This window comes from Triturus cristatus, chromosome 9, assembly GCF_964204655.1.
Source record: "Triturus cristatus chromosome 9, aTriCri1.1, whole genome shotgun sequence".
In the NCBI taxonomy this organism is placed as follows: Eukaryota; Metazoa; Chordata; class Amphibia; order Caudata; family Salamandridae; genus Triturus; species Triturus cristatus.
The window spans coordinates 1,187,859,873-1,187,873,218 of NC_140592.1; the positions used below are offsets into that span (position 1 = coordinate 1,187,859,873).

The following is a 13,346-nucleotide window of genomic DNA, read 5'->3' on the forward strand; positions in this document are numbered from 1 at the left end:
CAGACTCAGCTTACATTAAGGACTCTGTTCCATTAGACCCCATGGTGGTATCCAATGCCAGGAAGAGGGCTAACTCTCAGACATCAGGTGACGCAGCCCCACCCGATAGTCTAAACTCTTGGACGCCTCTGGCAAGAGGACAGCCTCACAAGTGGCTAACATATGGTGCATCGCCAACACTCAGGCCCTGCTAGCCAGATATTATAGGGCACATTATGACGAGTTAGAGTCCCTATTGCAACACCTCCTGGACAAATAAAAAACAAAGCCAACGACCTCATACAGGAGGGTAATCTAATAACCAATACCTCCATTCGTTGCGCTCTCGAAGTGGCAGATACCGCCTCCAGAGCTGTAAATAAAAGTGTTCTTTTGCGTAGGCACGCTTGGCTACGCATTTCAGGCTTTAAGCCTGAGGTATAAAGTTTGATCCTGAATCAACCATTCGACCAAGAGCACCTCATTGGCCCTAATGTAGACTCCTCCCTGGAGAAAATGAAAAAGGACACTGACACAGCCAAGTCAATGGGAGTCTTGCAATCGCCAGCTCCCAGACGTTCTTTTCGTCGCTCCTCATACAAAGGCAACTCCAGAGGCTACTCATCAGACAACCCTTCCACCTCTTACAAGGCTTCCACCCAGTCAACCTTCACCAGAGGTTACCAGAGAGGAGGTTACAGAGCAGCTTACTCTTTATTTGTGGTTGTATGGTCGAGCAGTAAGGCTTTATCAGAGGGTAGTGTTATGCATTTGTTGTACACAAGAAATTGTCACACGCTCAAAGACTGAACTCATACCAATTTGTTTGTATCAAAAATATTTAGGTATTTTATTTCTAGAACCAAGCCAAGCCTGATGCAGGTAAATGAAATAATACTTTGCAAAATCTTATGCAGTGAATGCAGGTTTTAAATGCAGTTGTTTGAATAACAGATAAGTCAACAGTTCAAAATTACAGTACACATTACTTATTGGATTACTTCTTAAGTTACTTTTGCTAATCAGTGTGATATGCCTAGATATCACACTGAAACATTTCTTAGACAAAAAGTAAGTTAATCTGTTTTTGCAGTTGTACAGTTTTTCAATGTTTCATACAAACCAACTCCACACTAAAGATTTTTCAAGGAAAAGTAGTGAATGCCATTCTATGGGAGGAAATAGAGTTAACGTTTTGCAGGTAAGTAGTTATTTGTGGGAGTTGGAATTCTGGGGTTAGAATCGGCGTTCCCCCAGGGTCAAGGATGCACCCTCAGAACAACCTCAGGGACACTGGGGCAGCCGGGTGCAGAGTGCTGAGCCGTTCCCCCAGGGTCAAGGATGCACCCTCAGAACAACCTCAGGGACACTGGGGCAGCCGGGTGCAGAGTGCTGAGGCCCAATGTTGGCCAATGGGACATAGGGGGCCTCCGGTTGGTGGCTGCTCATGAGCAGGCCACAAGGTTGTGGGAGCAAAGCTTCTGGTGTTAATCTCAGGGAAAAGGGGGATCCAAGTTAGCAGAGAAGGTGCACCTGCAGTGGCACAGGGGTGGCTGGGTGCAGAGTGCTGTTTTTGCGTCGGGGGCCCAGTTTTAAATGTAAGTTGCTGATTTTGGATTTTGGCTGCAGGCTCGTCCCAGGAAGTCTTCCGGGGGGAGCCAACAGCTGGGCAGGTAAGTTGGAGGGCTCGGATACATTGGTGTACCACGGGTTTTTTTTTTTCTCCAGGGTAGCTGGATGCAGGGGTGTCTTTTGTGGTCGGATTTCTCCTTACTGGACCAATCGCGGTTGGGTAAGGGGGATCTCCATGCAGAGGCTGCAGGCGACGTCAGGGAGTCCTGGAGGAGTCAGCCCATGGTGGACTCTGACTCTGGAGAGCTTGGGGACCTTGTGGACCACACGGATTCAGGCCGTGGACATCAGGTGGTAATGGTGTTCCCATGCATCAAGTTTCTTTGTCCTCAGCAGGCTCAGAGTCTGTCTTGGAGATTCTTTAAAACAGAGCTGCTATTCACAGGAGATCGGTCTTTGTTGAAGGCAGTCAGTCCTCCCAGGGTTTTTCAGGATGCTGGCTGCAGGACAAGACGACTTTTGGTGCAGGATCTCTGGAAACTGCAGATGGGCCAGTAGGTCTGGGGCCAAGTCAGTTCTTCTCTGCAGTCTCCTCTGCTGGGCGTCTTCTTTCGTCCTTCTTCGTAGGTTGCGGAAATCTGTCTACTTGGTTCGGCTGCCCCCTAAATACTATATTTAGGGGGCAGCACCCTTGGTGTACTCGCCTCACGTTGGGGAGTGGGCACTGAAGAGTGGGCTTCACAACGCCTCCCCCACCTGAGGGGTGAGGTTCACAGAGGTGGGCACACCTTCTAGGCTGCTCTAATTTTTCCCGCCTGTCTTTCCACCGAAAAAGGGGGAAGACAGGAAGGGGCCTGCTCCTGATAGCAAGAGGCTAGGGGTTGCATTGCAAAGGCTGCAAGGTCTTTGAAGCTCCCCTGCCACCGATGGCTCTTTCTGGCCTGGGGGAGGTGTGACCACATCTTCCCAGGAAAGGCTTTGTTTCTGGGCTCAGAAAACAAAAGCTCACACCCCAGGGGTCCAGAAACGTATCTCATGGTGGCAGGCTGGTGAGTACCAGTCAACGGAACCCACCAGAGGGTGGTCGTTTTTCAGGGTGCATCTGTAAGATGCCCTCTGAGCGCTTTTTTCATTAAATCCCACACTGGCATTAGTGTGGGTTTAATGTGCTGAGAAGTTTGATACCAACGTCCCAGTTTTCAGTAAAGTCATTATGGTGCTGTGGGGTTCGTAATGACAAACTACCAGCACCATATACTCTTGATGGCAGTATTGCACTTACAATGTCTAAGAATTGGCTTAGACACTGTAGGGGTACAGGGCTCATGAACCTGTACCCTTAACACTGGTATAGTGCACCCTGCTAGAGTGATGGCTGACCTGTGCCAGGGCAGTAAGTTGTAGGCATGGCACACAGGGATGTGTGCCATATCGACTCTTCCCTTTGTTCTGCATCAAAACACGCAGCCTGCAAAAGGGGGGGGTGAGGCGAGGGTGTGTGTGCGTGTAGGTAGGTAGGTGTGTGTGTAGGTACAGGGCCTCTAAGGGTGGCCCAATAAGTGCTGCAGACCTTGGAGGCCTGCCCTGGCCACTGTGCTCTTGGTACCCATGGTACCTTTTACAAGAGACTGACATGTTGCCAGAAAGGTGCCAATTGGGGGTACAAGGTACAGTTTTAGGAAAGAATACAGGTCTTGGGAACCTGATTGGCAGAGACCCAGGGCACATCAAGTCAAAGTGCATCAGTAGTCTGGCAAAAAGTGGGGGGGTTACTGCAACAGAAACCCAGCTTCCTACATGTGTTTATTGAGCACCTCTACACTCTTTGCCTCCGTGTTTGTTGCTCGATGTAAGATTATAATATATTGTCATTACTCTGTGCGGACAGACTGAAGAACTAGAGCCATAGAGGCTTAAAAGTGCCAGAATGAGACTAGAGTGTCACCGTAGCTGTTGTGTATTTGGTCTGACAGTTTAATGAAGTAGTTCCATGTACTTTCTCTTATAATTATTTGTTACATGTAATTTAGATTGTTCTTTTTCTACTTGTTTAGTTCCACGCAATGGATACTTTGGACAAAAGTAATTATGAAATTTCGAAGGCAATATCTGCACTGGTGCCACAGGGTGGGCCAGTTCTATGCAGAGATGAAATGGAGGAATGGTCCGCATCGGAAGCAAACCTCTTTGAGGAAGCCTTAGAAAAATACGGAAAAGATTTCACTGACATACAACAAGATTTTGTAAGTATTTAAAGCTGAAGTTTCTAATGATTCATTTTACGAACAAACACATTGTATGCTTGAGCTATTTGTCTGTATCCCAGTGCACATGTGCATTGTCCACGCTTCCTTGCCCACCCACACCATCTTGCCATCCACACGCTTGCATGCACAGTTTTTAGTATGTCCTAGAGTATATTAGGAATTTATGTATTTACTTTTGTTAATGTACCTAAACACCAAAATGGTACTCTTAAGAAATGGGTTTACTGTTTTTTCAGGCCAATGTTCAGTGTTCTGCCTTAAATGCTGGTGGCCCCTGGTAATTCTGGCTGCATCCTAGCTAGGAACCTTTCACCACAATTTGCTAGACGAATATAGATGTGTATTTTCTAAAACCCCAGTCATGTCATTAAACGTTTTACACATTTCCAAATAGGAGACCATTTTTTAAAGTTAATCAACTAATTTTTCTGTTTTACAAGTTACCTTGGAAGTCATTAACCAGTATAATAGAATATTATTACATGTGGAAGACTACAGACAGATACGTTCAGCAGGTAAGCAATACTAACGCAAAAATAAGTATTTCTCTTAAATGTAGATATGTATCCATATATAGGTAGATACTTTGTTAAAATGTGTACACATTATCTGTTGCTTACTTGTGGCATAGTACTGGGTGAGTAAGGAGCTGAAAAAGGAGCACCTCACAGACATGCCTAGGTTATGAATGTTTTACAGTATATTTTTCTGAAGGGTGAAATTTCACACAGAATAGTAAACCGCCGGAAAGCTTAATTTACATTTATCAGGCAAATCATGGTTACATATTGTGAAGCTTTGCCAGTATTGCATGCAAAGTTTCACCATAGATCTTTTCAAAACAATCTCAGCATGAAATAATTTTGATCCGTTCCTCCCTCATAACTGGGGAGCAATCATAAATCATAATCTTTATTAACCAGTCAATTACCTGCGTTCAGATGTGGAATGTACAGTGTGACTGAGCCACAATAATGCAGGTGAAAGTCATAGTAGTTTCAATGTAAAATTTTGAATGTCCCAAAATTAATTGTAACTTCTGTTTTTTTTCTTTCTTCAAAGAAACGATTGAAAGCGGCAGAAGCAGAAAGTAAATTAAAACAAGTGTATATACCCAACTAGTAAGTGTTCTCTCCACTTGAAATCTTTCTATACATTATGGCGTGCTGTTCTTAAGATTCTTAAATATTTTCATTGTCTGTGATTAATCAAGTGACTGTCTTGAGTGCAACTATATATGTGTTGCCAAATTCCGTAGTGGACATGTTAAATATTTTATGTGTGTCTACTGCTCTCTCAATGCGTCAGTATGACCACCTAGTTAATGGCTTCAAAAACTGCAGATACTGAGGCCAGTTTCATCAGTGGAGCGTCGGGCTTCTTCAGCCTTACCATCTACGTGTATGTTTTCTAGGGATGTAGATTCTATATTGTGTAGCTTTTTTTGTGCATGGTTATTTTTCCCGTTTTTGGATTTTCTGTTATAAGCTCTTTAGAATAGCTGCATTTTTGTGATGAGAGTTGTCACAGGAGTGCTGTAGACATTATCTTTAATAGAAAGTTAAAGCCAACTGGATTCTGACCATTTTTGGCTCCAACTTCATGTTACTGACAAGAGAAAGAAACACCAGGCACTTGTCCACTGTTCTTTTGCTTCTATTTTAGGCTGTCTGCCACTCAAATACAGGAGTACTGACCCACCAGCTAATGCGGTCTCAAAGACTTTCCACTCTACATCAAAAGGTACTTCACATTGCAGAGTGCAAGTGTGTCGTACCAGACCTTGAACTTGCTTTAGATAAGCAGTGTGTGACGGTGCCATTATCAGTGGGCCAATAGCCCTCACTTGTGGCTAATTGTTCCTTATTGTACGGTTCACCAAGCTTCAAGTGGTTGAAAAGGAGAGAACCTTTTGAACACTATACCATTGGTGCGTGTGGAATGAATTTTAGTGTGGAAAGGAAAATTACATTTTTTGTGGCCTATTTAGGAGCAGAGGGGGGTGCTCACCTACTACTTCGATTCTACACTATTGGAAATCAGTAATTTGAAAGCACTGCATTAGTAGTCAGTGTCGCAGGAAGGTTTCACTATAGTCGCACCATTAGTCACTTTTGCAAAGGGCATCTCTTTGCAAGTAGGTAGGTGATCATTTTCCTTATCCCCATTCCTACCCCCCCTCACACACACTTTCTTTCTCTCTCCCTTTTTCGTTTTCTTGCTTGTTCTTCCCCTTGCATTTTCTCTCATTCTTTCTGTTTTGTTCTTTCTCTCTTTTGTGCTTTTCCTTTCTCTTTCGTGCTTTCTCTTACTCTCATTCTCTTCCTCGTTCTTGTTCTTCTCTCTTTCTCCGAGATGGACTCTCCAAAGAACAAAAATATTTCCATCACAGCATTTTGGTCGCTGCCTTCCTTGCGTAGTACAACATTGTTTGCTCAGTGACTGCACATCTGACATTGCTGAATTTTCAAAAATCATGATGAGTGAGGATTCTGTTTGGAATATGGAATCAATGTAGTCCTGAGATCTCTTGAGGTATGCAGTAATCCGTTGGTGTTGTCAGTGATATTCAGTCCATCTGGATGCAATGATATTAAACCTTGCATAAGAACTTTTCTCTGTAGTCCAGTAGTTCTTAAGATCTGTTCCACAAGGAAAAATCTTCAACTCTGATAGCAAATGGTCCGCAAGGTTAAAATGATTGGCTACAAGCTAGTTCAGTTTCTTAATTATTTTTTGCTGAATTGTGATTCCTGAATCATGTACGGAGATCATTCACTATTTGGCCTACATATTTTTTTTTCTACAGCTTTGGTACTGAATTTCATAAATCTAAATGTAGAATATATGTTCTAAACTGTCAGTCATGCCACACTAAACTGATCAACATGTGCAACTAAGCTCTCGGATCAAATCTCATCTGAAGCAATCGAGGCACTTGTAAAGAACATCTACAGGAGATTGAAAGATTATTTCAAATGTGAGACTGTTCTGCATATCATACAGCAGTTACCCAGGGAAGCACTTATTTGGTATACCAATTGCAGAAACAAAGTTGGCAGAATCCCGTTTGTGATTGACTATCATCCATCAGCCCCCTAAGTATAAAAACATAACACAAAACACATTTCCCTTATTATCCACCTGCAAACAATTACAAAAGGTTTTTCCAAAACTGCCAGGTATTGCTTATCGCAGAACTCCTAATTTACGACGTCTTACTGTGAGAGCTGAACTCAAGCAATCTGTAATAAATGCAGGGATTCTAAAGGGTGCAGCCCTGTAATATAACTTAGTGCTGTTGCCAGTGTTGGACCCCAAACCAACTTTGGTTTGAGCCTGACTGATGTGCTGTGAATTAACAGAAGCACAACTGGTTGTCATGGAATTTGACTTCTAACTCAGTGCTTAGGCCATGTTGTTCCTATCAGCAGAGGTGCCATTATATTTTTGGTTAGGTCTCTGATCCTGAGGTAGAGCGGGTCACCCCAAATGTTGATGATGGAGATGGCTTGCTACCACCTCATTATAGTGATGATGCCTTATGCATTTGATTTACAGAAGCCAGAGGGCTTGAAACCTTGTCTAGGAGAGAGCTTGACTTGCCACTTGGGCCTCCAATTGAAGAGAACTCCTCATTTGCAGTGGTGGTCTAGACAGCAGCTGAAGCACTAGAATTGCAGCTGCCCTCAACTACCCTCTGTTGAAACCAAATCAAACGTTCTAACTGTGATTATACAACCTCTGATCCCTTCCTTTCACTGATTCCCTCAGTGATACTATGATGGGTACTTGGTCAAAGCCTTGTTTTTCTTCATCGGATCTCCATTGGTATGAATAATGAATAGTGCATGCATGTTCTCTAGACACTTCTTCCAAAGTAGCATTTTATGTAACCACATCGCCTTGCGTTGAAAGGTTCGGAAAGTACATGTGACACACATGCACAATTTAGCAGCCTACAAAGGCTGTTTTGCTAATTCCAGTAATTTACTCCTAAAGCTGGAATTATACATAAAAACCTGAAGTATCATTAGAAAGTAAGAAATGTGATATTTTAAAATACCCTTCACAAACTGTTTTTATTTTCTCTAAAAGTCTATAACGGGGAAAGACAGGACAATGTAGCTCTATAGGCTAGAACTGTAAGGATTTTCAGACTGTCCATGTCCGATCATGTCCTGTATTTAGCAGTTTTGCAGCATGGATTCTTTTCTGGATTCATGTTATCTATTTGCTATATAATGGCTAAGTCCGGAATCATCTGCCTCCTTTTTTTTCATTTCTTCTTCTTTTGGGTGTCGTCGACCTCCATTTGGGGGTTAGTTTATCCCCTGTGTGTCATCTTGCGTGCACCCCCAGACGTTCCTGTGCATGGTCGCCATCTTCCGATTCTTTTTTCAGGCACTTGGTCATTAACCACGACTGGAGCTCTGAAAAATGTCTTCAGCCATTGAAAAACAGATTTTCTCCTTGGAGACACACCGAAGGTAACTGAGAAGAACAACACTCAAAGGCCGGAGAAGGGGAGCCTTCCCGATCTCGCGAGGGAGCACCATGTGGTCAGAGAATGCACAGGCATGGAGAACACCATTTAAATTTTGTCTCAATTGATATTACAAGTTTGCACAAAGTGACCACCTTGATGTGTGCAACTTGTCTCCAGAAATATTACATCGCTGAGGACCACGAGGCCTGTACAGAATTTATCCCAAAAATCTTAAATGCAAGACTCAAACAGCGACTGGTACACCATGCCATGGCATACGTCCAGAGGAACCAGGATTCCTTTAAGGACCTAGTCCTCTCCAGTGAAGATGAGGAGGGGATAGTCTGGGAAGCCGAACCGGCAAAAGGCGGTGAGTCGGCGCCTTATGTGTCGAGTGGATAGAGGCTGCAGGAAGGGCAGCAAGAGATTCTGATTAGTCCAAGAGCCAGAGGGTAACGAAAGCAACAGAAGTTACAGACCCTAGATCCTCGAAAGCCTCCTCATGTTGACATCTATATACTCAATGGTCGAAGGTCGGCACAAGCGCATAGAGCTGCACGGGTCCTGACCAAAGGACACTATTGGGGCCACTCCTTTGAGCTGACCCTCTACATCCAGCGGTTACAAAAGAAGGGACAAATGACGGAGACGGGGAGCCGAAAACCAAAGAACCCTGACCTCTAAGAGGAAGACCCCTTCGAAGGCTGAAACTGACCACCCCCTCTTACTTGAATGGAAGAAGTGCCAGCTCAAAGCTGAGATGGCAGCCCTCCTGCAGCGGAAGGAGAATGACAACACATTGAAAGAATTCCTTATCCCTCTGAAACCCTCTGAGTTGAGGGAGATGGGTGATGACCAACCGGCATCGAGGTGCCCTTAACACTGGACTACATGAAAGGAGCAGGAATACCTCTTCCACTAGAAGCCGACAAATCCACCACGCTTGAATAACAGGACCTTTCAATGGTGCTTCGCAGGGTCTCAACACTGAATCCCACAAATAGGGTGTTGACAACTATCCCTTGAGTCTCTTTGCCTCCAGATGACCTGTGAATGTATAATGGACTCTCCAAGAGGATGGCAACCGGGGAGAAGGCCCCGTCTTGCTTCTGTCTTTTCCTTGCTTTTCCCACTGTTTTTGGAGTGCCTTCTCCTTGCTTTTCCCTTGTTTTCACTGCTTTCTCCTTGGTTTTCCCTCATGGCCGCTCCTGCCTGCTGCTTTTTTGCCCCCTAGCCCTGCCCACAGCCTCCCAGAGGCCCACCATCCTCCCAGAGCCCTTCCATCCTCCCAGAACCTACTTAATGAAGGCCGCAGCACAACCCCATTGAGCATGCCCCAGGCCCAGCTCTCCCCGTGCTGCTGCATCGCTCTTGCTTCTGTGTTCTCTTACTTTTCCCCTGCTTTTTGAGTGCCAACTCCTTGCTTTTACCTAGTTTTCATTGCTTTCTACTTGTGTTTCCCCCATTTTGCCAGTGCCTTCTCCTTCGTTGCCATTGCTTTAGTCTTGTCCCTCTTTGCCGCTCCTGCCTGCCGCCTTGTTTCTGCCTGCCGCCTTGTTCCTGCCTAGCTCCGCACACCGCCTCCAGCTCCCGACCCTCCTCCCAGGACTTAACTTAATAGAGATCGCAGAGCGACCCCATTGAGCAGGCCCAGCTCTCCCTGTGCTGCTACATCACTCTTGCTCATGTCTTTGCCTTGATTATCCCCCTGTTTTTTGAGTGCCTTCTCCTTGCTTTTCCCTCGTTTTCACTGCTTTCTCCTTGGTTTCCCCTCCGTTTTTTGAGTGCCTTCTCCCTCTTGATGAACTCCTTCAAGGTAATCCAATGAGTTGTCCTATGAATAGTGTTCCTGAATATATAGAGAAAGGGCTCTGAACACTTCTACTTGTATGTGTTAATGATTGAATGTAAATGAATCACGGCTTTAAAAATTCCTTTTTGCGTTTATGGATTCATTTATTTTGCGTTATCACTTTTTTATACTTTAAAAAAGGTTTTTATGTCCATGTAAATGTAAGACGAGACGATTGTGTTGAAAGGATGATATAAATGAAAAATATGGAAAATCAATAATACATATGTTCAAGGCATGTGCGCTGTAGATCACATGCTTTGCATAAGTCTGCCATCTAGTGTTGGGTCCGGATATTTGCACTTTGTTTTTCTTCGAAGAAGTCTTTTCCAGTCACGAGGTAGGTTACGACTCCTTTCGGTAATAGTGCGTATGGGCATTGACTCCATTGTTATATTGTATTTTTCCGCCATTGGGTTTGGATGTGAATTGTTGTGCTCCGGTTCGACACATTTTCTCGGGTACCCTTCGGTGCGCAATCCACTACCCTCGATGGTATTGTTTCTCGATCGCGTTCCCATCCTCCGCATATTGTATCGGATCAAAATCTTCGATCGGAAAATTAATGGAGGGCCATTGGGTCTAACCGCAACAGGTCAGCTCACAGTAGATGGATGTCCCGGGTGTTGTGCTAAGTTTCAGCGCACAGACTTGCACGAAGTGTGCAACCTGTATTTATCCCCCGAACACAACGAACAGGACCGCGACGTGTGCCGATCTTTTCGATCCAAGAAGACACTGGCTCGACGTCATGAAATGCACCAACAAAGCAGTTTCGCGCCGGATATCTTAGGAGAAAATTCCGACCATGAAGTCTTCGACGCACATGGAGCCCAAGAAGAGGAGGAACACATTTCCGTGTCCGAAGACGACTTCGACATGGAAGAAGACGTTCCGCTGGGTCAGCGCACAGTGAGTACTGCCCCAAAATATGCCAAAGAAAAAGGCTCCGGGCCCTCCTCTGCCTTCGGGGCAATGTTGGCACCGAGATCAGATTTAGATTTCCCCGCCTTCAGGCTCTGCACCGAAACACACATCGAAGCCTTCTGGCTCGGGATTGAGTTGGCCTCATTCGGGCACCGAACCGAAGCCTTGGGCACAGAAATCCAAGCACATCATTGTGACCATCCCTCCGGCACCAAAACCTAAATCTTCAGATCCTAAAGCCTCTGAGCTGAAACCTTCGGCATCGAAAAGTCTGGCGCCCAAAGACAAAACAGCAACTCCCCCATCCAAATAGCCTCGTTTTGACGTACCGCCTTCCAATACTGATCCGTAGAACTAGTGATTAATCCAAAAACTGGACATATTCACGTAAAAATTGTAGTTAAACAGAAGCCAGAGTTGGAGGAAGCTTGCCACATTCCACTTGAAAAGAAGAATGTTGGTACTAATCTTTCTCTTCCTCCTCCTACTCCTCTTACACCTCCTTCCCCACTTGACCCAAATTTGTTAATTACTCCTATAAATTGACCACAACCACCTGACCACCATGATAATGAAGATGGGGATGAGGAGGTACCAGGGGACATTAGTCCTGATCCATGGACAGACTACAATACAGATCCTAATACAGACAATGATCCTGATCAACCCTCTCCACCAAACGACAATGTTGGGTACATAGAGTTGCTCAATAGGGCTGCCGAATACCATGGGGTCCAACTTCACAAAGAGGCCCTTGAGGAGGATTTTCTCTTTGAGACCTTAAGTTCTTCTCAGAGAGCAACACACACACTGCCCATGCTCAAGTTATGCTCAAACACACAGACAAAACCTTTCAGGACCCTGTGCATGCAAAGATTGTCACACGTAGAGTAGACAAGAAATATAAGCTGGTCCCTACAGACGCAATCTATATCAAGGGTCAAGTTCCCTTAGACTCCCTAGTGATCTCTAAAGCTCGCAAAAGAGAAAATTCCCAAATCACAGGCGATGCCCCTCCTCATGATAAAGAATCCAAATTTATAGATGCCTCTGGCAAAAGAGTAGCTGCACAGGCAGCCAATAACTAGCGTATTGCCAACACCCAGGCTCTTATAGCTCGTTATGACAGGGCTTGTTACAAAGAAGCTGGAAAAATGACTCCAATTCTTGCCAGACGAACATAAAAATAAAGCGAATGATTTAAATAGGAGGGAATGCTCATTTCTAATACATCCATTAGGTATGCTTTAGATGTGGCTGCTACTGCAGCTCACACAGGTAACACCAGCTTTCTTTTAAGAAGACACACCTGGCTCAGAATTTCAGGGTTTAAACCTCAAGTCCAAGCTTCCATTTTAAATTTACCCTTTGATAAGGAACACCTCTTCGGACCTGTAGTGGATACTTCTATAGAAAAAATGAAGAAGTATACAAAGGTTGCAAAATCCAGGTGGCTCTGCCGTTACCTTCCAATCGGGGTTCCATTTGCTGCTCCTTTTACATGGGGGGCTCAAAGAGCACATCCTCGGACAATACCTCTACCTCTTGCAGGGATAACAATCAATCACCCTCTTCTAGAGGCTACTTTAGAGGAGGATTTTGAGGCAATAACGGCAAGGGAAGAGGTAAAGATAACTCAACACGTACTTCCCCTGCAGCCAACAGTCACTTGCCTCCTCCAACCTCGATCATTCCACATCTGTCGGGGAACGTCTTGCTCAATTTCTACCCATCTGAAATACAATAACTTCAGAAAAATTGGTTGTGCAAATTATCCGATCTGGTTATTGCCGGGAGCTAACTGACAATCCCCCAAACATTCTTCCAAGATTACACAAATTGTCACAATAGCATGTGTGAGAAAGTGCCATCTTTCTTGCATGGTATGCCCCCACTTTTTGCTGAATTGCTGAATGTACTTTGACTGAGTGTGCCCTGGACTCCTGCCAATCAGGTGCCCAGGGCCTATGTTCCTTCCCTAAAACAAACCAAACCCAAATTGACAAACCTTGGCCACATGTCAGCCCCTGGTAAATGGTACCCTAAGTACCCAGGGCTTTGTGACCCAGGAAGGCCTCTAAGAGCTGCAGCACTCCTAGTGCCACTCTTAGAGGCCCTGTACCCTTACACACACACACACTGCCTTTGCAGGCTGAGTGTTTGGGTGCAAGACAAAAACAAAGTCGACATGGCACACATCCCTGTGTGCCATGCCCATCACATACACTGCCATGGCATACATCAGTCACCCCTCTAGCTG

At 44.9% G+C, this 13,346-nt stretch overlaps 1 protein-coding gene across 4 annotated transcripts in view; it reads left to right on the forward strand.

Annotated features, from left to right (window-relative positions):
- The window catches only part of MTA1 (metastasis associated 1), an 842,399-nt gene that overhangs the window by 379,063 nt on the left and 449,990 nt on the right, over nucleotides 1-13,346 (forward strand). For all 4 annotated transcript variants that reach the window (XM_085627173.1, XM_085627175.1, XM_085627174.1 and 1 more), the window contains exons 9-11: nucleotides 3,606-3,794; nucleotides 4,259-4,333; nucleotides 4,881-4,939. In XM_085627173.1, the coding sequence (XP_085483299.1) occupies nucleotides 3,606-3,794; nucleotides 4,259-4,333; nucleotides 4,881-4,939 (323 nt within the window). The remainder of the gene's footprint in view (nucleotides 1-3,605; nucleotides 3,795-4,258; nucleotides 4,334-4,880; nucleotides 4,940-13,346) is intronic.